Here is a 23559-nt window from a genome sequence, read left to right as displayed (position 1 = left end):
ACTTTGTTTTGTTGTAGAGGCTGAACAATGCATTGTACCTCTAATTGCTGTCTGGACCGGTCCTGTTTGTGCTTTCAGCGGCTCCATGTGCAACATCTGGTCCCAGATTGCTGCGTTATATTGATAAATACCAGCTGTGAGGTGTTCAGTTCCCTTTATTGAGCAGTCATGTCTCTTTTGTTCTGCTTGGCTACGGAGTACACCTCCTGCAGCAGTCCTTACAGACCCATTCCTGATCACTGACTCATAAAAAAGAAACGCTTTTGACATTAACAGTCACCACATAATACCAGCGATAAGGCGAGCTGCAGGCTGCTGAAGTGCAGCTCGATGATTACTGAGATGGCACAGAGCAACAGAAGTGGTGAGTTGACAGGAGTAATTAAAGTAAGAAAGCTGTCCAGTTCTGTTCTAGCTTCAACAGCGTTAAAACCTCCTTATACCATTAGCAATTTGAATAACACTGCACATACAATTCTACAAGGAAGACAAGTTGTACTTCGCTTTTCCAGACTGTAGTTTTGGACTTAACGGACACTGATGACACAACCAGAGATCACGGTTAAGGAGGTTTAAGTAGCTAAGCAGATGAAAATAACATCTCTTTGGCAGAACAAGGAAAGCACTTTTGGCTGGAAATGAACATAATACTGGCAAATGTGCTGTTACTAGACATGATCACCTCCTACTGTATACAGCACCTTGGATTGAAATATTTCAGACTGCGGATCATGGATATGCAAGCATCAGCAGCAAAAAACAAGACTTGTGTTAAGCAATGAACCCCAACTACCAGCATTCTTGGTATGTCCCACACCCTATTTTAAGAAGGTACTACCAAACCTATAGGTCTATTAAATGAGTCCTTTAACATCCTCTAAATAATCTGTGGACCCTTCATCTTTCTTTCCTGTTAGATTCCATGTACAGGTGTGAAACTCACACCCACAGAGCCTGCTGCTGAATTCTGATTCATGAGTTCTACTTCAATAAATACATGCAACATCCTCTCAAATCAAGAACAGAACCGATGGAGCTGAAAATCAACAGGCAACTTATGCAAAAAGCAACAAGGCATGAACATCAGAAGAAAATAAAGTGCCTAAATGTCAAAGATTAGCACACATGATTGCTTAAACTTCTGACGGTCTGTGTTCCTTCACTGTACTCTAGCAGTCAAGAGGTTTGTTCCTCACAAATGTTCAGTCAGCTTTAATGAGTAAGTTTCTGTCACACAAGTCCCCCGCTGACACAATAAAAAGGCAATTCAGAACAAGTGTCTTCATCACTTAAAACTTTTGTGCTCCTTCAGGATTTTTGACTCTATTGAACAATTGTTTACTCTCAGGTAGAAGGTGAGTTCACAGTCAGCGGATAATGTGCAGGTATCTGAGGTCGGGGTATAGGAGGTTAGCTAGGAGGGCCAGCAGCCGGGGTCCATCTTTGAGACAATGTCCTGGGTAGCGAATGAACTGGACGGCTTTATTCACAGAGTCCTCTAACTCGGCGTACTGCTTATTACTGGGCATAGCTTCCAGCGTCCCCAACATCTGAAACCATCGGAAAGGAAAAAAAGAAGTTATTTTTAGGTGATAATTACAAACTAGAAAATGAAACACTTCAAGTTTTTGCATACTTGCTGTGCTTTTGCAGAGAGCTGCAAGTCAGTGGTGGGTTGAAGTCGAAGCTCGCTCTCTGATGGCACTTGAATGGACAGAAAAGCTGCCAGACTGCGTACCACCACCCTGAACCTAAAGCATTGTATACATAAACAGTTAGGTTATGAACATTTGTGAATTTGTTTTTACACATTTTTTACTCTTTATGGACTACAGGTGTTTTGATTTACTAATAATGTGCAAGCCAGCTCACCTATTAGAGACAGGAGACCTTTTTCCAAGGCCTATAGCTCCGAGCAGGCCGGAGTTCAGTCTTTCTTCTCCCAGTTGAAGCAGCCTAGTTTGAAACCTCATCAGGCCCAAGACCACACCTGATACTTCAGTCAAGCCTGCCTGTGGCTGTAGCTGCTCCGCTGAAAGATTCAGGGATTTGTGCCACCACAGAAACAGCTTGGCTTCATCAGCCGGACCGCTAGAGACAAATGAAACATGTTCATATCTTTACAGCTCACAGAGGACAAACGCTACATGCTACACAAGAGCGAGTGAAAGGGACAAACCTGGGAAAGACCTGATTGGTCCAAGTGTTAATTAGAGCCAGAGTCCTCCTCTCATTGGCTGCTGTGTATTCACTGTTGAGACGCTGCAGAATAAAGGCGTAGAGCGTCAGGAAACTGCCTCCTGATTGGCTCTCAGAAAGGAAGTCATCTACTGTGAGCTCGGGCACCTGCAGCGATGCCAACACAGGTCCCCACCTTACAGACTCTTCCTCGGCTGAATTGAAATCACGGATGTGGAAAAAAAAAATTAGCCAATTTTCGGACATCCTTCAAATGTTTTGAAAAGAAAAGGACTAAACCAACTTTCAGGGGAAATGGTAGCACTGAAGTAGCATACCCTAAACTGCTACTTACCATGGTTGAAGTACCCTGTAATGCATGCCTCCATGATGCGTGTCATGTGTCGCACTGATGCAAGGCAACGGGAGCAGGCTGTGAGAAGGGGAAGAGTTGGAAAGCCCCTCCCTTTCCTGTCCAGCCAGGTAATGACATGGGCAGCGAGTGCCTCGCCTGTTGAGACGCCCACGCCGTTGAGCAAAGCCAAAGCATCACTGAAGAGACTGCAGAACGCCATGTGCCTCTGCTCCAAATCCACCTCTGAAAGGGAACAGGAAGGAGTAGAAATAAGGCTGTAGAAATGGAGTGTCAAACATAAGGCCCAGGGCCAGAATTGGCCTGGCAAGGACTCCAATTCGGCCCAGCATTGAAAAAAAGAAGGAGGGCATACAGTTTGGACTTTTAACTGTATTTTTATAAGTTTAGCAGCTTCTCCTACTGATAAAGACCTCCCCCGTGACCAATCATACTACACCAAAGTAATTAAGCAATACAATTAAAAAAAAAACCAATTAAAATCACAGAAAGGTTCCTGTTTTGTTTTGTTTGTTTTTAACAATTCTTTACAATAGAAAGTTCTGTTTTAATAAAAAAGCTTCAGAGTAAAAAGCAAAGGGATATTTTCTGCGAGCTAACAGACTCTTTCTTTCTTTTACTGAAATTTTACACATTTATTTCTTCCAATTACATTTACTACATTCACTGCACTTCTTTTTCTTATATTTAGATATTTGAGAGATTAAATGCTCAGTTAAACTTTCTTACGCTGACAGAAAGGAGAGTTTCACTGGTCTGGCCCACTTAGCATCAAAGTGGGCTGTATATGTGGCCCACCACGTAAAATGAGTTTGACATCTCTGTTATAGAAGACTGTTTTTACTGATGGTTGAAGCTTTTGATTAGCAAGATGGTGAGGACAATTCACCTGGTGGGTTGAAGGTTATGATACTCTCCAAAAGTGTTTCCAGTTGAGCCTCCAGGCTGGTGAGGGTGATGCTGCCTCCTTGCTCCAGAGTCACCAGAGATTGCACACACCAGCACATGTAGGCTCCAGCCTTTAGCGTCTCTTCCTGATATGAAAAACAAACAAACAAAAAACGAAAGAAATTGTAGGGTTTTTTCATATTTTTTTATTTGTTGTTATACTATTGACTATAAAATATATATCAGTTCTCTGTAAACTAAAGGTTCCTGACTGCTAAAACAGATGAAACACTTTAAATGAATTCAGGCCGAAAATGGACGTGATTATTTTACATCATTAACTCCTATTCTTGTTTTTTTTTTAAGTTATTAAAGATGCTGTACAATCATTCCACCCTTGGAAAATTACTGTTTAAAGAAAATTGTTAAAAGCCCCAAATTACCAAGCCCACAATAAATGGAAGTAAACGACCGTATTTTGTCAAAAATTAGACTATTTTTTAGACTAGTGAGGAACTGTTTATTGCTCCTTACTGTGAGAGGAAAACCTTGTAGATAATAAGTAAAATATGTCTGTTTTAAATTTACAGTGAGTTTCATGCTTTATGTTAAATGTATTCTTCTTTTCCACAGCTTTTGCCACGTATTTCTGTTAGATCCTGAAACAGTCGTATGTAAAGTTAGAAGGATTGTACAGAGCTTGCCAATATATTTTTTTGGACATTGGATATTTTGGGAAAAATATCACATGATGTATAAAATGTCGTACTGTAAACATACATCTAAAGCAGCTACACAGATTGAGTGTTATTGACAGCACAGTGGCTCTGTGGTAGGATTCTGGGTCAAGGAGCTCTGCCATGAAACACGCGAGTTTTCCTGTCAATCTGCCCCAGACCAAGGCTCTGACTTACATCCTGAGTTCCCCGAACGCAGCAACTGCTTACGTTTAAGTTTCATGTGTATGTTCCAAACCTTGCACTTTTATAGCAGGCATGCCAGTTTAGTGAACTCAAGATGCTGACAGAAATAGAAGTTGTTCAAAAATTCCTATATTCTTCAACACAAGCCATATATTTTATACAGCATAATACTATTCTAATAATTATATTTTATAATTTTCTGTCATTGGTTTGATCAAGTCAAAAGCAAGAGTTGAAACGTTCTCAGAGTAATCCATTTGCTGGTTTAACCTGCCTTAAGAGATTTACGCCACCTTAACAAATCTGATGCAGAAAACAAACAGGATTGTAACGTCTCACCTGGTGTGGAGCTTCACCGGGGCAGGGGTGGAGCCCAGCAGCACTACGGAGTGATTTCAGCAGCAGCTGAGGTGCAGAATCAGCACTGAGAAGCAAAGAGGGAGGGTAGTGGGTGCTAACGTATCCCAGAATGCTCTGGTACGAGGACAGGTCCAGTTTGTGCCAGGGTAGAGATGTGGACTGAACCAGCAGACTGAACAGAGGTGAGTCCTGGAGGTTAAACAGGAAAAAAAGAAAGAAAAATGACTGAAAAAAGGAAACCGGTCTGATTCTTGATTCTGATATGATACCACACTAGCCTGAACTCACCTGCTGACTCAGGAGTTGTTCCTCCTTTGCCAGAAAAACGAGCATGTAGAGCAGGTATACCAACATAGTGTGCGACTCTTTCTGTGTGGCCATTTCTGACACAGCTGGATATGTTGTGGAGCCGGGAGGTGTTTGTAAGTGGTCACTCAGGATGCTGACCCAGTTAACTTCACATAACACTTCTCCCATAAACAGGAAGCAGCTCTTGGGACTTCCTCTCTCCACCTGTAGGCACAAGAAGCACAAGTAATCGAAAAAGCACCAAACACATCAAACCCTTTTGCTTTGGACTGTATTCAAAGTATCAGTTACAACATCTACTTAATGCAAGGTAAATGTAAAATGCACATTTTAGGCTCCTGTTACTGTGAAAGTAGCTATAACAGTGTAAATATCAAGACACTGATGAATTTATTTATGATAAATCATTAAACATCTCCGTAGTAGGAGTATTAAACCCCATAATGATGCACACATATCAAAAGTGTTTAAAGTTTAATATATTAGCTTGAATAATGTAAGAGGTTGCTTGGTAACCTTCTTCATGCTTCCAATATCAATTTCTGCTGCTCTTCAGTGTTCACAGATAAGCATGCATTCTTATCAATCTTTCAATCAGACCTTTATTATTATGAATTCAAGTATCCTATCTATGCCAATAGATTCCACAGGATAGCCTTCAAAGAATGATTGATAGGGGCTTTGAGACACAGCTTTTTTCCAAGAACAAGGAGCTGTGACTGTATTTCTGTAAGTGCAGGCTACTAATAGAAACTGGGGCCAAGGATCATGGTCTCAGGTTAACAAGCTTCCCTGTGACATACATGTCTAAATCAGTGTGAGGTGTTAGGGGTCTAGGGGCAAAGTATCTCACACTGAAGAGTTGCTCCATGAGCTTAGTGTCAGGGTGCAGGTGTCTCCAGGGCAGGCTGCGTAGGTGTGTGTGATACAAGTAGAGCAGGTACTCCGGTGTGCGTGGTGAGGTACAGCTCTCACAGTACTGCATCATACACAGCCACAGAGCACCCCTCTGACCAGGCAGCAGACGATCTGCAACATAAACACGCACACAACGTGAGAGTAAACACATCCTTTATGGTTCTAGCTTCTCCGTGTTATTACAGCACAGACGACAAAGATCACTGTAGCTTAAACTGTTACTTGCCTCTGAACTTGTGATGAAGCAGGTCAGTGATCTGAATGTAGAGGCCAACCATACATCCTGCTGCACTCGCATCCGTCTCCAGCCAGGGGTAACACTTGATGTTACTGAGATAAAGATGCAGTTATTGAGATTATTTGTCCATAATTTGCTGTTCCTCTGGTTTGTCCTCTAAAATTAGAATCAAACTGCAAATTCATCTATCAGGTCCCTTCTATTAATGACAATGAGATGTAAAAGGACATACTTTATTGACATTCTTGTGTGCCATTCAATAAATAATTAATGCATTCTTTTTTTTTTCTGAACAATGCTACAGCAGTGCTTTATTCTGGGTAATGTATAGTGTGATTCAGAGGTTTGAAAGATTCAATTCAGTTAAGTAATGACTGTAACCTTTAATGACTGCCCTGTGAAAAGAAACTAAGAAAACTAAGAAAGATCAGCTTATATAACTGCCCCGTCTAAAATTAGCTCTATGCTCACATCTGTTTTAACTCTTGCTAACTGATAGCAGATCTTTGTTCCTGTCTGAGATGTGAGACACTTACCCGCCCTCGCCAGCGTCCACAGGAAAGATCCATGGCTTAAATAACTTCACAGTCTTACTGTGCAGGTCCTGCAGAGCTGTGAGAGTGCCATATTTCTTTTTCACAATGATGCATTACAACCGATATGCACAAAACTAGAAGTTAAACTCAGAGGTTTGACATAAATGTAAGTTAATAATCTGCAGCTACCTTTCATTATTTTGCTGCTGCCCACTGACTCTCGGGCGCAGCTGTTGAGCTGCACATTGATGAGGCAACTGATCAAATGGTCCCAGAAGGAAACGACGTCCTCGATGTAGGGAGTCCAGGAAGCATAGAGGCCGAAGCTGCGGAGGTCCGTCTTACTGAGACGACTTCGTAAAAAGTAGTCACTCAGCCAATCGACTGTCTCATCCACCTGTTAGCAACAAATAAAATACAAAAACGAAGATTTAAACGTCATAAAACTGAACAAAAACAAACTTGCATTTTGCAAGAAACTTCGGCTTAACGCGCAGCATGCTGACTCTTAATAGAGATGTGAATCACATATTTACAACGCCAAGACATCCCTGCCTACAAGCTAGGCAGGGATAGCTCAGTAGGTAGAGTGGTGGCCCCATGATCGGAAGGTCGGTGGTTCGACTCCACTGAACGGCTACCCTGAGGTACCCCTGAGCAAGGTACCGTCCCTACACACTGCTCCCCGGGCGCTGCATTGGTGGCTGCCCACTGCTTCACTGGGTGAATGGGTTAAATGCAGAGGAACTATTTCCCTACGGGGACTAACATGCACACTTTACACTTTTAAGACTACCTGCTGAGGAGAGAGGGTGATGGGGGACCTGTAGGGGGAGGCTGGGGGTGCGACACCACGGGTGGAGACTTCAGTGCTGCACACAGCTGCTTCAGCTTTGCCCTTGGTGCTGCGGGATGGAGGTAAACAGCCGAGCACTCGCAGAGTCACTTTCCAGCACTCCGGACTGAGCAGCTGGTTGGATGAGCCTGAGGAGGTTAAAAAAAAATCCTTCTGTTGAAGAAGTTCCCAACAAAACACCCAAACTGATTATTCTTGATTAGTTCTGTAATCACAGCTGACATCAGCGGCTCCATTTGGAATAATTTCTTAACAAAAACCAGAAAAACAAAAGCCAAACAATGATGAACCACTCACTGACACTAAATTTGCATCTGTTGTTCAAAATGAACTGACTTCATTTTTCATTAATCAGTTTAATCGTAACTTGCATCCTTTCAGGAAGATTAATGCATTTTCTTAGATTCATTTTCTAGAATAAATAGCAGTCAGGGTCTAACGTGATGTGCAAGAAGGGAAAAATGGCTAAGAGTCCAAGAAAGATGTCTCTTAAGGAAATTTTCATTCTTTACTACACTGAAGGGAAAGAAATGACAAAAAAATAAATAAATAAATCGAGGGTAATCGCAATTTATCACTTCAGAACAGATCAACTCACTGGTCATGAGGAGGCGAAGGCAATCGCTGTAATGGTCGGGGAAATGATGCCGTAAAAGCCAGGTCCAGTGTTTGGTGAAAAGGTGAAAAGGCGTGAGAAACTCAGGCTCGGGGTCTCGGCCGCAGACGCAGAGAGCTCCATGGACCAATTCCAGCAAACGTGTCCTCTCCGAAAACACGGGATGGGCTTCATTCAGCCACTGAGACAAATCAAACTGCAGGGGAAAAGAGTCAGAAGTGGACATTGTAACTGGCACGTGGTTTGCGGCGTATACATCCCATTTCTTCATTCCACTTGCACGTGGACTAACCTTAGTGAGCAGCATGAAAACGACATCGGCGCTGTCGAGGGACAGCGATGTCACGACGTCTTGGTAGAGAAACACCAGCTGACTGGGCGCTGCGTTGGGAGTGAAGAAGGGGGAAATGAGAGGGCAAAGCCGCCGCTGCTCCAGGATAGTCTTCAGGACACGGCCACACTCCTCTGCATTTCCCTGGATAAATACCTACACACAAAATTAAATACACTTTAATTTGAGTAGTTAATCGCAGCTAATCCATCCAACATATCTATGATGTGTGTTCTTTATGTACACAATAATGCTTTATGCCCTCTATTCAAGGTGGTTATGGTTATTCTCTAGTACTCCAGCTGGCTCAAATACCCATTTTTTGTACTTATATATTCCACACAACAATAAATAAAAACACTGCTACTCTGCAATATGTGCATGTATTTGTTAGAGCATATACACACCTGTCCCAGTACCTCCACACATGAAGACAGGTACTGACGAGTTGGTGGATGACGGAGCGTGTCCTCACATACAAAGGAGACCACCTTGTAAAAAGCAGACACACCAACTTTCTGGACTGCAGGAGATTTTTGTGCTTTGTGCATATTCACCAAAGCCCTAAGACCATGAAACAAGGTGCACTTGAGTCAAGACATTCCCCATCTACCTTCATATATGTCAATATAATGCATCTTGATATGAATGATATAAAATCTGATTGCACTGACGTGATGAAGTTTTCAGTGTGAACGGCAGCCTGGGCCAGGATTTCAGGTGGCGGAGCCATAGCATCGGTTTGAAGCTTTTTGATGTCCCTGCGCAGTGATGTTATCTGAGTCTGCACTGCCTCCTGCTTCTGCACAAGCTCACACTACAAATTTACACACACACACACACACACACACACACACACACACACACACACACACACACACACACACACACACACAGATTAATAAAACATACCAAAGCTGTAACTTAAAACGTGGCTAGCCTGCAGTGTGAGAGGTCTTACTGTGACAGTGATGTTTGCAGCTCCTTGGCATGGCTGTCCACCCTTCCCTTTACACTCCAGGGCCATGGTGACTTGCTCTGGTCGGTTCTTAAACAGTACAGGAAGGCTCTCCAGCAGCTCCTGCTCCATTGCCACCTGCTGGGCTTCACGTGCTACAGCAATCCTGGTGCCAAGATAAATTACTTGGGAATCTGCATGCGACTTGTTTATGTTTATAGATAATTCAAAATAAAAGCTTTTATTTTATGATTTACACATACCTGGCTTGATCTTGCAAAATGCTGAGGTCCTGCTCTAACAGTTTACAGGCAGCTTTACAGTCAGTGAGACAGGCGGAAGGCACTTCAGGTACTGGTGCCTTCAGCTTATGCAGTTCAGGAGCTAAACGGGGAACTGGATGTTTCTGCAGATTGGACAGGATACGCTCCCTTGCTGAATTAAGACAATATCAAATGCAAGCATTTTTAGATTTGGAAATAGAAGTAGATTGTGGCACATATGAAAAGTGAAACAAATACACTTGTGTATAGTTGGTCTACATAATTTTGGTCTCAAAGACAAAGGAGAAAAGGGAATTAAATCAACAAGAGAACAATTCTTTATTACAGGAGTTTCTGACATGTAATAGCAGGAAAAACACTAACAAATAAAAAGTGAAAATGTCTCCTGTGAAAAATATCTCGAACAGAGAATATATTATTTATTGTTCTGAAGCTGACACACAGTATATAAACTTCTTACAGAATTGCATTTTTGGTATCTGTATATTTTCTTTTTAATTAACCCCTGCTTAATCGTTTGGCTATAAAGCTTGGCTCCGTACCATTGCTGAGGCTGGTGTAGTCAGTGAAACCAGAGGTTTGAGTCTGGAGGAATGTTGGCTCACTCTGCACCTTCTTCCAAAGAGACAAAACTTCCCTCTGATCATATTGTAGACGCTCCTGGTCCACATATTCCAGCCAAAGTTCCTACAAAAAAACCCCCAAAAAACAACACAAAACAAAAACAATTAATAAATGAATCATATATTATAATATATATATATTAAAAAAAATTATACTCACCTGATGCCACTGCATGACCTGTGCCAGTCTGTGTGGTTCATACTCTGGAGGAAGAGAGGGAAGATACACTTCTTGCTTCTGCAGAGTCTCGTCATCCAGCCACACAGAAAATACTCCAAACAACCTGCAGACAAACAAACAAGCAGCTGAGAATTTAGAGCCTGCCATAGCCTGGAATATAGGAAATGATCTTTAAACAAAAAATAAGAAAGATTTTATAAAAGCTCTGTCTCAGGATCAGCACCATACCTGACCAGTTCTGTATGTAGCTGAGGAGAAGTGAGGTAAGGTGGTCCGGGATTATTGGGGGTTTCGTCACCCTGATCTGATGAGGGTGTGTTCGGTGGGAGTACCCGGAGGGCCTGACTGGCAGCGTGGTGGAAGTCAGACACTTCCTGTATTCTCTGCCTCAGATCTCGGAGGAAAGCAGCCTGGGAAGAGGCCTGGAAGAACCTCTTGCCGATACATCCTCCTGCAGCCAGCCTGTTAGAGACATATGGACAGATAGATACAGATTCTGCCTATTCTCTGCTTTCTTTGACTGGGGATCATAACACATGAGCATGTTTATCATACCCGTACTCAGGTCCAGGCTGTCTAAGGTAGAGCTGCAGGAATTTCTGCCAGATGAGGGGTAGGAGGGGGTGATCAGGTGGTGTAGCTGCGGCCTGATATGCCCAACGATATACCTGAAGCCTCTGCAGAGACGGGGCTACCGGCAACTTAAGCCTCTGTTGAGCCTTCTGGCTCAGAAACAGAAATATTGTTAACATCATCTAAACACAACACTCCAAATCATTGAACAGCAGTAGACCAGGATCCTAAGTACTTTCTATGATATTTCTGCTCTTTAGTTTTGCAAATAGTCTGTTCACTTTTATTCAAAGGTCATAGAATACATCTTCTCTGAACAAGGATGTAAAATGTCACATTATGTAATGAGATAATGAACCTATTACTGATAAACTGTCTACCTTTAAGGCTTGTTCGGGGGAGATATTAAGCTCTGACAGGAGTTCATGCTCAACACAGCGCCTCAGCTGAGAATCTTCCTCAAACACACCCTCCATATTCAGCACCACCCAGGCAAACCAGATCTAAAGAAAACATAAATGTTAACAGGCCAGTGAGGATGGAGAATTCTACTAATGTGATCAATTGTATTTACACATGTGGTTGTTGCTTTGTTGTCTCTCACCTCAGCACTCAAGGATTGGCCCTCGATGAAGGAGGGTGTGGCATTTCCAGAAATCCAACCAACCAGAGAAGAGAGCAGACCCCGGTCTCCATGATAACCCAAAGCAGTCTGCAGAGGGTATGAAAAACAGTAAACAAAAAACAGAACCCCCCCCAAACATTGCTGCTAATTAGCTTTCCTCACCTTATTCCCAGTCTGTTTGGTTTGTGTCTCATTAAATATTAATGTGAAGTTCAGAGGTTGCTTAATCATGCAAATCAAACACCACTTTGTAAATACCTTATGTTGCTGGTACAGGAGTTTTTGGACACATTCCTCCTGGTGGTAAGTGAAGGCAGCGCAGCAGATCTGATCCATGAGGAACAGGACTGTTTTGTCTCGGTACCACAAGTTCTGTTGAGTCAGAATTCCCACCCAAAACTCCAGAACTGCTGCAGCTCCAACAAGGCCTGGTTTCGAACTTTCTACCACATGACTCTGAAAGATGAGTTAAAAAATGAGTAATGAGTCCCAAAGTAATGAGGACTGAATTATTGAGTGTGTTTACATGTAAAAACAAAAAAAAAGTAAGATAAAACAAAACCCCTTCTAACATGGTTTGGCTGGCTCAAAATTTGTTCAACTACCCCGAATAATTAAATTAAATAAAACTTTATTTATATAGTGCCAATTCACTACCACAGTCAGCTCAAGGTGCTTTATATTATAAGGTGTTGACCCTATAATAATAGAGAGAAAACCCTAACAACCAGATGACCCCCTATGAGCAATATTTGGTGACAGTGGGAAGGAAAAATTCCCTTTTAACAGGAAGAAACCTCCAGAAAAGGCTTAGAGAGGGGCAGCAATGTTGAGGGTGAGGAAAATACTTGGTAATTTAATTACCGTACTGTTTCATAGTAATTTAAACAACCAAAAAATAAATGCACATTATTGCATTTTTTCCTGGACACACAATAATTAAAATCTGCTTCTTTTCCATATTTTTTTTTTCATTGTTTCTCATATAAATTCAGGAATCTTGCACACAACATGCACAAAAGTTTCACCATGCACCTGAATGACACTGTTCAGCAGACGGACGTTGTCTCCATAACTGGTTCCAGTGAGAAGTGGCGCCACTCGATGCGTGACCTGCTGCGTCATGCCCTGAGGACACACGCTGTCGTACTGCAAGAACAACTGAATACAGCTTACAAACCTGCCATTAACAAAGAGCAAGACAAGAGGTGTCGGAATAAAGTCAGTGCTCGAGTTAGCTGCAGATTTTACATGTGTTACGAAGGATGCCTGTTTCTTACTGAGCGTTGTTGAGCAGGTAGTAGCTAAGAGGATAGGTTGGGGGTAGGATGTTATCTAACAGATGCACAGCAGCTCTCAGATGGCGAGACTGAATCAGACTTTTCAACAAGCCAACACCATCAGTACAGAAATGTTCCAGGCTGAAAAAATAAAGACAAAATCCACACAAGATTATTCAACTTATACATGTGATTGCCATACAACTAAAGTTAGAAACCTCGCGCATCTACACCTTACATAATATACTGTAGCTATATTAGCCCCTGATACACATTTGCTGAAAAGCAAGAGTTCTATTTGCAACATTAATTGATTAATATTTGTATATCAAATTGTGTTAAATTATTTTATCATATTTTGTATTATTTTCAAATTGTTTTTGCCTTTCTTGGGTAAAACAAGGCTGAGTTTTCCAAAAACGACACCCATCTCTAACCAGTTCAATCCTTCACAATGTGTAAGTCAGCTGTAAATGTTCTCCTAGTGTGTGAATACAAACCTATGTCCCACGGTTGTCATTGCAATGGACAGGTAGCATCCAATCGGTATGCCTGCTTTTACAGCCCTCAGAACAGAGTGCATGCTAGGAGAGTGCGTAAGCTCTGGAGGTGGGTTGGATGCCAAAGCAGGGACCACCCAGGCTCCTTTAGGGTTCTGAGAATTGCCATGAAGCTTCAGCCTCAGCAGCAGCTGCCATGCCCACTGACTAAAGGATGCTTCAGGAGATACGCCCAAACGAAGGACACTTGCAAGGTAAGAGACCTGAAAGGAGATAGAAAGAGAGAGAATGATGTGTAATGCAGAAATAAGCATTAAAGAATTCAGCAGATGTGAGGCAAGTGTAAATGTGCCACCTGTTTGATTCCCTCTGATATGAGCCCACTGTATGGTTTGTCTGTAAGGTACTTCTGATAGGCTTCAGCCACCAGCAGTGCCACCTCATTGTGGAGAATTGAAGGCAGGAACAAAGAGCCATCCTACATAAGGAAACAAGGTTAGTGAAGGTTGGTTGTGACAAACTCACGAATGCACTGTCAGGAGTCTAAGACATCCTCTCTACCTGAGTGTTGAACCCCCAGTTCAGACCCTCAAGGATGACACAGGCCAGCCGGTTCTCTACAGCTGACAGAGGATGCTGAAGGAGCCATGCTCCAATCACGCATATTTCTTCTTGCTGCGGCTGCCAAAGACTCAGAGGCAGCTCTTTACACAAGTACAAAGCCACCTACACACAAACGAAACATGCAAATAAAAACACACGAGTGGATGGATCATGGATCAAATTAAACATTTGATGACTAAAAATCATGTACAGCTAAAACCTTTATTATGGAATCACAATACCAACCATTCCCACAGTCTGTATGGTGTCCCTCAGTCTCTCAAGGAGCACCGAGATAACATATGGGTGGGCTGCTGCTATAGCAGCCAGTAACTCCCTCCCCACCTTGGAGTAGGTTTCTCTGGTGGACACACTCACATAAGAGACCTGAAGCAAAAATGAGGAAATGGATGTCAGACGGAGACAGTACAGATCCTAATCAGGGATGATGAATTGTGTTGTGTTACAAAGTTGATACTAGTTTCAGAAAAATTAGCCCCCCCTACCTGGTAAATCAGGAGAGTTATAGTGGTGATGAATTGTGAGTCAGAGCGCTGAGTGGGTGTCGCCATTTGTGCTAATGCAGTGAGGAGCGAGATGCCGTCAGAGCTGTTCACCTCACACAGCCACTGTTCAAAACTCGCCTGATGCTGTGGGTCTGTATCCGAGAGAAAAAATAAAATCACAATGACAATTCCAGACTAAGAAGACCGACATGATGCAACTTTAGATCCAGGAAAGAAGTACAATAGAAAATGAGTTTGTTCAAAGCTCAAATTGAATGTTTTTGGGATATTTTAAAAAGTTCCTTTTTAATATGATGATGAAACTGAGTGGACACTTCTGAGCATTAACATATTCAACAGGCAAGTTTTAAGGATGTGAAAGCTTTGTGTATCTTATGTGTGTTTAATTGTACCTCTGAGAGCCTGAATGCAGGAGTATGTGTCACCAGCTGTGCTGAGTGTTTCTAGCCCTGCAGTCTCTGCGCTCTGCATAACATAAAGAATCTTCCAGAGCATGGAGCTGGACAAAGTCCCATATGGCATCTCAGACATAAACAACCAAATGCCCAACCTGTAGAGGATGAACACACAAAATTAATAACAAATATCAAAGTCTGTAAAGTAAATTGCTCCCAGTTAAAATGGAAACTTGAGGCTAACTCCTCACCTTTTGTTTCTGAGTACATGTAAAACAGCTCGGAGGAAAAGATGATCATATTCAATCTGCAGTTTTTCCAAAGACAGAGAGTGTACTTGAGAGCTAGATCCAGCGGCATCAGTCACACTCACGTACTGGGCCCAGTGATCACTCACATAGCAAACTGTCATTCTGGGGGAGAGCAGAAAAGAAAAGCCAAACATAACATTTTATTAATGCATCCTCTGACTTTGTGATATGGCCTGAGAAGTGTCAGGACATAGAAGCTGCTTATGTGCTTGGCGAACTGACCGTATGATGTGCCCTATTCGTTTGACTAGCTGTCTGTATCGGGATCTGTTATAGGTTTGTAGACCGAGAGCGAGAATTTCAATGAGCGAGGAAGCGAAAGCAAACACCCGCATCATCTTCTGACTGGAGCAGGCCTGGGGCTCATACACACCTGGGGACAGACGCACCTGTTAGTTCACACCGTGAGTCAAACAAACTAACACACAGATGGGTCAGACTGACTCTCTTACCCTGCTTGCTCATCCCAAGCATGTATGAGTAGAGCTGCTGGAAGGGGAACTGGGTAATCAATAAAATCAGATCTTCCTCACATAGTAGCAACCAGCTGGTTTCTGGGTCCTCATCCTAAACACAGAAGACAACAATGTCGTTAGGGGCCGACTTACTACATGTTGCGTGTATTTGCAATATGCTACGACTGGCATTTTTTAATTTTTGTTTTTTTGGCAAAATATAAAGCAGAAGCTACTTGCTTTTTTTTTTTTTAACAGTACACAGTAATAACATGTTGAAAAAAAAATCACAAATGTGTTTTTTAAAATAATGTGACTTTTAAAAGCTTTGAAAACACCACAGTTCCTAGTGTTGGATTATAATATTATTTTATGCCATGTTAGACCCCTAATTAAAGATTGTGAATTATTATGTAGTTTTAGTTTGCATTATTCTCCTGAATTAGAAGGTGATAACTATTGCCTTTGTTAAACTGATTTGCATTACATTAGACTGCTGATTTATTGTGAATGAATGATATTGTTTTATGATGCATTATACTGCTGAGTTATAAGAAATACTGTTCGCAGAAAGTCATCGCCTTATTTGTCTGATTAGAAGAGAACAGAACATACTGGAGTTTTCTGCCCCATCTCAGCAGGAGCAGATAAACAGGGAGCCAAGGTCGTAGCTTAGGCGCTGAGTGAGAGAAAGCATGTGAATGTTCAGGCTTTTATGATAAGGTGGGGGCCACTAGAGGCTATAAGAGTTTGATCAATGCTCCACCATTTTGAGATCTGATGCTGTCTGCGTACGGTGTCCATCTCCCACGCGTGTGATCATTAAAATCATCGTTTGAATCAACCCGGCCGGACCAGTGTTGTTATTGTGGTTTTTCCTCTTGTATCCACCCCCAATATTTGAATCCGTAACACTAGGCAACACATTAGTACTGGCAGCAGTTGTGGTTTTAAGCCAGCAGACTGATATTTAAATGGTCATAGGTGTTCATTTAGCACAATTTCTCCACAGATCATTGATGTGACTCAAGATCAGAAGACAGACAAGAACATTTTGTTTTAAAAAGCACTCTCTACAAATTTACAATCTGTGACAGCTCTTCTTTACAAACAAGCAGACTGAATATTTATTATCGCCTGCATCATAACTGGTGAAAGAAAACAAGAAAAAAGAGACCCTATTTTCAGAGACTATAACATTTTGATGCTTCTTAAAAACATATTGGTTATTTCCAATAAATGTGGTTATTTACAAATAAAGCACACCCTCTTTAACATCTAACATTTTATATATCAAGACATAATAGAAAATGTATCTGATTTTAAGACCTGTTGCTTAGCAGGTCCTAAAATAAGATAAATACAACCTCAGATGACCCACTACACCATGTCATTGTTTATTTAACAAAACCAAAGCTAAAATGGAGAAGCAGTGTCTAAAAATATCAAGTAGACCCTCACTGCTTCCACAGGAATTGAAAGGGTAAGTAGCAGTCAGGTCCAGCTAATCAAATGCACTTGATTAACTGATCATCGGCAAGTATGAGCACCTTTATAAAAACAGAAGTTCTGGCAGTTAGCTGGTCTGGAGCGTTCAGGTGTGTTAACACAATGTCAAGGAGGTAAGACGTCAGCATTGATTAAAAAAAAAAAAAAGAAAAGGAAAGAAAAAAGGACTTGTTTCTACTAATTAACCTGGGAAAAGAAATCCATTATTCAGTAAGAAAGTTCATGACAGTACAACAAGACGACTGAACAGGCATGGAGTGTTTACGGAGGAAAGCGTTTCCTCTCTAAAAAAAGAGCAGGATGGCTGAGGTTTGTAGAGTGCTAATTTTAAGACCTGCTGACTTCCTGTAATTTTTTTTATGTGTTCTGATACATAAAACCTTAAAAATAAAAGAGGGTGAAGTTTCTTTCTCTTATTTTGTAAGCATGTATGCACCAAAACTGGCCACATTTCACCTAGAGGGCACCAAGGAACTATCTACGGGGCAGACAATAGTCAGTGAGGAGTTAATGTACCTACATTTATTTACAGCTGCTTCTGAATTTTGTATAATAATTTTACATTTTATTTTCACAAATAAGCTAACAATACTGCATGAGAAGTTAAATTAAAAAAATATAAATTTACTTTTGTTTTTCTTACAGGGAAACCAATTTAGCTTACAAAGCACTAGCATTCCCTGTTATAGTCACTCATTTGGATCACATTTTTGATATAAAAACTATTTTCTTTTTATTGCCATGTCATGTTTACAATTTCTATGGTACAAATGTATATCTGAAATGGTGAACTTGCACCTCGTACTTTAAATGATTCACTATTGTTGTTTATTGCAAAAAGAAGTGAACTGTGCCTCTTTCTTCAAAATGAAATTGTTACATTAATAAACTTACCTCCTCTCCACCTTCATCCACTAAGGTCCAGTTGCCAGATTCTTGTCCAGAAGCACCTGAGCTCTGGCTCTCACACGGCTTCATGTGGCCCAGGAACTCTGCACGATGTCTGAGTCAAAACAAGCAAAAAAAAAGTTCCACATTCTGAGATCTTAGACTGTTGGCCCTTAAAAAGATGACCTGGATTCTCATAAATGCCAAAAGCATAATTTGCAGTGTATAGCTCACAGTCAGTGGGTGAAAAGAAGAAACTCATGTAGAGACTTGCATTTTTACCTGGCAGGTGACATTAGAATGGCCAGAGCTTGCATAAATTGCTGAACTCCAGAGGTGTTTCCCCAAACTTGGATCTGGGTAAGATAATAAAGAAGAACTCTACTCCTCTGTATGTATAGCAATTGACGTGATAAAATGATAAATGACAGGCGTGTGTTCCTAACTAACCTGAAGGAAGTGTGCAGCCCACTTTCCCACCCCAGCAGGACAGCAGAGAAGGTGGCACAGGAGGTACAGGTGCTCCCCTGACCCTCCAACATGCAGCAGGACGGCGACCTGGAGAATAGACCAGGAACACACAAGGATTGCAACAACAAATTGCCTTGACCACTGGGGCAGTACGTTTGAAAAATGGTTTGGGGTTTGTGTGTATACCAATCTCTCAAGCCAGTGATGGATGTCTGACTGGAACTGTGTGTCATCAAGGACTCTTCGTGTGAAACTAAACAGGACGCTGATGGCCTCTTTCAGAGGTTGGAGAGAACACGGCTGTGTTTGGCCATCTAACTGAAAATCTGAGACAGCAACAGACAAAACTGATGTAACACATACATTTTACACTAGTAATATCAGAAGTACAGGTAAAATAATTCTTCCCACCTTTTATAAGACTGTACAGGTATGATTCCACCTGCAGGCGTGACAGCAGAGCGGTGTACGCATGCAGCACGACCTTTTGATGGAGCAGCTCACTGCAAGCTTCAAACAGTCTTCTCAGCTCAGCCTGCACACTCTCACTAAACTCTGCCTGCTGGAAGCGGTGATACCCACATACCTTTGTCTGATCTGCACACACACCCTGTAAGATAGAAATTATAAGTGTGAAAGCAATAGTGGGACATTTGATCTTTCTGTACTATAGATGTTTTGTAAAACACACCTGAAGTGTGAGCTGTTCATCTCTGAAGCTCCACAGACGATTCTGTGTGCTTTTGCACTCAGATGACTGTGTGTGAAGCTGTGTGTGCGACTGGGTCAGCTGTCTGCGGCAACGCCAGTAGTTTTGCAACAGTTCAGTCAGTTCGTGTTTCTCCTGCCGCGCCAGAGCACAAAACTGTGCTGCACAAACCTCAACCCCCTCCAGCCATGCTCGCAACCCTCCGCCTGGCTCCCAAACACTCAGCTGCTCCAGTGAGAACGGCTACAGAGCAAAAAGATTAAATAATACAGTAATACAGACCATTTTATTGTAAATAAAACTTAGCATTAGCAATAAATTTGATCTCATGGTACATTAGATCACCTGAACCTCTAAAGCTGTTTTGGGTAATTCTGGGTAGAGTTTGCTCCGAGAAAGGTCGGCCACGGACTCCAAAGGCCGCAAACTTGGAGGAGAAGATTCCTGATCAGGAAGTGCCAAAACTGCAGGTTCCTTTCCACATGTTTCCACAGCTTCCCCACAGAACTGTATCACTGAACCTTCTTCTAGTGTAGGAAGAGACGGATACAGTGCTGGGGCACTTGGGACATTTGAAGCTTCAAACTGAGTTAAAACACACAGCTGATTCCATGACTGTTCATCCTTTTCAAGCTCAGTGGTTTGTGGCACAATTTTAAGCCCAGCCCCCTGAGCTTCCTGCACATCAGCCTCCTCTTCCTCCTTTTTGGTCTCTTGCGCTGTGACCTGTGATGTCACTGTTGAGGAGTTCAGACTTGGCTGTAGAGTCTTACTCAGCAATGATGCTGTGTTTTCTGCCTGTTGCTTCTCAGAAGGCAGGTCTGATGACTGTGCTGTGGCTTCAGGATTCTGAACAGTGTCTAGCTTATTCTCCTCCTCCTCCTTTTCCTGATAGGGCAGACTCAGGGGGATCTCAGTGAAGTCAGAAGTGGAGGCCTCAGGTACAGCTGAGGGAGCTGGGGCTCTTTTGTCTTCCTCTGCCTGCTTCTGCTTCCTGACCAGCTGTGTGCAAAAAAAAAAAAAAAAAAAAAAAAAAAAAAAAAAAAAGAAAAAGGAAAAAGAAAAAAAAAAATCAACAATGACACATCAATTTCTCTTTGGAGGAAAACCAAGCTTGTGTAACAGCTTTTTACATGTGACCATAGTCATGTGAGTACAGAACAAACACTGCTATGAATGTGCCAAAAAGAATCTGCATTTGTAATCATGGATATTTTTGTTGTTTGGATCATGGTGGTATGTTAAATTTATGTGTTTTGCAAGTCATTTGATTTATTATCAATCTCTAAAGAATAAAAGTACAGACTGAAAGAAAAAAAAAGAAAAAGGAAAAACAAAGTGCCTTCACAACAGCTTCAACTTGCATTGGTACATGCTCCAAGTCTCTGGGAGGATCAAGCAGGGATCAAGCTGTTTTTTCATAGGATAGCTACTCGTGTGGTGTTTTGGTGACTGGGGCAGAGTGTCTAATATTTCAGTTTTCAGTTTAAAATCTCCCAAAAAGGTTTAACAGGGATGAGACCTGGCCACTGCAAAAAACCACAGCATATGACTCACATCATCTACAAAATAATCAAACCAATTTACTGAACCTCTCTGGTTCCATGGATGGGGTTACTATACTTACTGACTATAACTGATAGTTCCTCTTTGCTTTGTGATTTGTTTTACCCTCAGACAGCAGGAAATTGCATGTTCAGCAACAACCCAGGAACCACCAAAACTCACATGGCTCTGCCATGAATGGGAAAGTGTTAGAACACTAGTGTCACTGTCCACAGTGAAGTGAGTTTTACATTGTCATTGCGAGGGTGCCGACCAAGAAAGAAGCTCCTGTTCTAAAATCGACACCTTCAAGATCAACTGAAATTTGTAGCTGCCTACATGGAGAGGCCAAATACTCTCTGGTTTTAAAGTAAGATGAGACAAAATTGACTTATTTGGACAACATGAGAAGAGGTATGTTTGGAGAAGTCAAGGTGAAGCTTTCGACCTGAAGAACACTGTATCAACTGTCAAGTCTTGTGGAGGTAGCATCATGCTCTGGGGCTGTTTTGCTGCCAGTGGTACTGGTACATTGCACAAAGTGGATGGAATAATGAAGGAGGACCACTTCAAAATACTTCAACTTCATCTCAAATCGACAGCTAGATGGCTGAAACTTGACAATGCTGGGTGTTCCAAATGGACAATGATCCCAAATACACATCCAAATTTGTTTTAGAATGGATAAAGCAGGTTAATATTAAGCTTCTGGAATTGGCTCCCGAAAGCCCCAAACTTGACCTTACTGAAAATTTGTGGACTAAGCTTAAAAGAACAGGAAACTAGGTAACTTAAATGAACTCTACCAATTCTGCCAAGAAGAGTTGTCAAATATTCAGCCAGAATTATCCCCGAATCTTTGTTGATAGGCACAACAAGTGTCTGGTTGAGGTGTAATTTGCTAATATTATTTGGATATGTAAGAGCCTGTATGTAAAATTTCGACATTCTGTGGATTAGTGAAAATCTAAAATAAATTCAAGTGTGTGTACCTAATTCTTGATTTTTTCTAAACTCATTTAAGATGTATTCTGTACAATCATCAAACCTGAAAAAGAACAGTTCAAAAAAACAAAAAACAAACATTAAAAGCTCAAAACTACAATGACAATCATGCCCATGATGAGTGATTATAAACTGTCAAGGGAAAGCAGCAGATCCCCTCTCTAGATGGTTCACAGGTTCAATACTTTCATTCTTGTCACCTGTCTGTATCGAAGTGGATACCTGCAACTGTCCCTACATGTGAAGAGAAATGTATTTTACTGGGGTGTTCACTCTGTTTGGGACGTTTATACTTTGAAGGCCCTTCATTCCCTCGTGAAAAGAGAAGAAGGTAAAGAATACCTGTAAGGTACTTGATTTAATCACCTGAGATTTTCCGCTGGCCTTTGCTTTGTTCTTCTTTGGTCTCACAGCCTCCATTTTTAGTGTCTGTTCGTGTCCGCATCAGCTGTTTTTACAGCTCAGATCACTCTCACAAACAGCTGACTGAGGAGTTTCCTGGTGGAAATGATGCCGATCACCTGAAAACCGCTGATCATCTGAGCAGTCATTATAGGTGATCTAAATATACCAAAAACAACAGGCGACCATTAGCTGGAACAAACAGCGAGGTATTTCCTGTGATAAGCACCCCGTGGCTGGTTGTGCTGACAAGATAAACACAGTCACTGACTGTAAACAAAACACACTTTTATATTCCGTTGACAGGATTCATCTGCGGAGAATATCAAGATTAGCAGGCCACCTAGCGTGAACAAAATATTCAGACAGCACATTTTGGGGAAAACGAAACCATGAAGCCCCACGGAGGTACAGTTGGTGACACTGTACGAAGGCTAAGCTACGCTAACGCCGAGCCACTCGCCCGTTAGGCGGTGTTTCTATTGAGTTGTTTATTTACCAGCGGCTCTCGGTTTTCCGTGCTGCTGCTCACATAATAAGAAATCAAATTTCCACTCGTCCCAGAGAGTGAGACGCAGTGACAGCCACGTCCGCTGCCAGGCTGCAGTTTGTTTTGTTGTTCCAGGAACTCCTCGATCAAAATCTCTGATCACGTGACTGCTCCACCTCTCTACGGAGTAGCAGATAGGCCACACCTAATAGGCAAAGACGATTTTCTGTCAAATGTTCATACTTTAGTGACGGGTGTCAAACTCATTTTACATCGCGGCCCGACCAGTGAAACTCCCCTTTCTGTCAGTGTAAAGAAGTTACATATTTAACTGTTTTTCTACACGATAAAGAAAAATCTGCTGTGACAAACAAAGAATCGTGTCAGCACGGCTCTTTGGACTTCAACTGTAAGAAACTGTAAGACACTGCGTCAAATGGCTCTAAGCTACGTGCAGACATTTATGAATCGCTCGTGTTCAAAGATACCTTGTATATAGTTTATTTTATGTAATATTCATACAACTGCAATGTAAATTGAGTCTTTTTCAAGGCAGCAAATGTTTATTAAGTGTTTTCCTAAAAGCCTTATTTTTATGCATTTACTACTAGGGACAACACGTGAGGTTTAAGGTATGGACAAGTGTAAAACCTTTAGCTCTCCACAATGGAAAATGGCTAAAAATAAAAACGGGTATCA

General features: G+C 41.7%; 1 protein-coding gene across 3 annotated transcripts; it reads right to left on the bottom strand.

Annotated features, from left to right (window-relative positions):
* Positions 1 to 135: 135 nt before the first annotated feature.
* epg5 (ectopic P-granules autophagy protein 5 homolog (C. elegans)) lies at positions 136 to 23012 on the bottom strand. 3 transcript variants are annotated; one of them, XM_086314171.1, is made up of 46 exons: positions 22658 to 23012; positions 22335 to 22529; positions 19764 to 20420; positions 19401 to 19661; positions 19121 to 19319; positions 18896 to 19035; positions 18689 to 18796; positions 18521 to 18594; positions 18245 to 18353; positions 15839 to 15953; positions 15609 to 15759; positions 15327 to 15488; positions 15073 to 15230; positions 14660 to 14811; positions 14400 to 14540; positions 14112 to 14276; positions 13906 to 14028; positions 13551 to 13813; positions 13051 to 13191; positions 12806 to 12950; positions 12029 to 12226; positions 11750 to 11857; positions 11526 to 11648; positions 11128 to 11294; positions 10801 to 11034; positions 10552 to 10675; positions 10311 to 10455; positions 9748 to 9919; positions 9488 to 9650; positions 9201 to 9343; positions 8934 to 9090; positions 8488 to 8682; positions 8178 to 8391; positions 7520 to 7707; positions 6913 to 7120; positions 6724 to 6799; positions 6176 to 6279; positions 5885 to 6060; positions 5011 to 5235; positions 4702 to 4911; positions 3441 to 3585; positions 2534 to 2776; positions 2180 to 2393; positions 1873 to 2091; positions 1637 to 1751; positions 136 to 1550 (listed from the first exon to the last, which is right to left on the bottom strand). In XM_086314171.1, the coding sequence occupies exons 2-46, from the start codon at positions 22386 to 22388 to the stop codon at positions 1368 to 1370; spliced, it is 7767 nt and encodes a 2588-aa protein (XP_086170297.1). In that variant the 5' UTR covers positions 22389 to 22529; positions 22658 to 23012; the 3' UTR covers positions 136 to 1367. The 3 variants fall into 3 exon arrangements, with proteins under 3 accessions (XP_086170297.1, XP_086170296.1, XP_086170298.1); XM_086314170.1 differs by having other exon boundaries at positions 22870 to 23012; XM_086314172.1 differs by having other exon boundaries at positions 19770 to 20420; positions 22870 to 23012.
* Positions 23013 to 23559: the final 547 nt, after the last annotated feature.

The sequence above is a fragment of the Aulonocara sp. 'chitande type north' Nkhata Bay genome, linkage group LG12 (assembly GCF_057382095.1).
Source record: "Aulonocara sp. 'chitande type north' Nkhata Bay isolate Kocher_YH1m ecotype deep benthic linkage group LG12, A_spYH_male_GT1.1, whole genome shotgun sequence".
In the NCBI taxonomy this organism is placed as follows: domain Eukaryota; kingdom Metazoa; phylum Chordata; class Actinopteri; order Cichliformes; family Cichlidae; genus Aulonocara; species Aulonocara sp. 'chitande type north' Nkhata Bay.
This window is presented reverse-complemented; position numbering and strand designations above follow the sequence as displayed.

Coding starts and splice junctions, on each gene's coding strand:
- epg5 (XM_086314171.1), bottom strand. CDS start 22,388: ATGGAGGCTGTGAGACCAAAGAAGAACAAAGCAAAGGCCAGCGGAAAA. Junction 19,036..19,120: donor CCTGTACAGTCTTATAAAAG/GTGGGAAGAATT, acceptor TTGCTGTCTCAG/ATTTTCAGTTAGATGGCCAA. Junction 6,280..6,723: donor GTGGACGCTGGCGAGGGCGG/GTAAGTGTCTCA, acceptor TCTTTATCTCAG/TAACATCAAGTGTTACCCCT.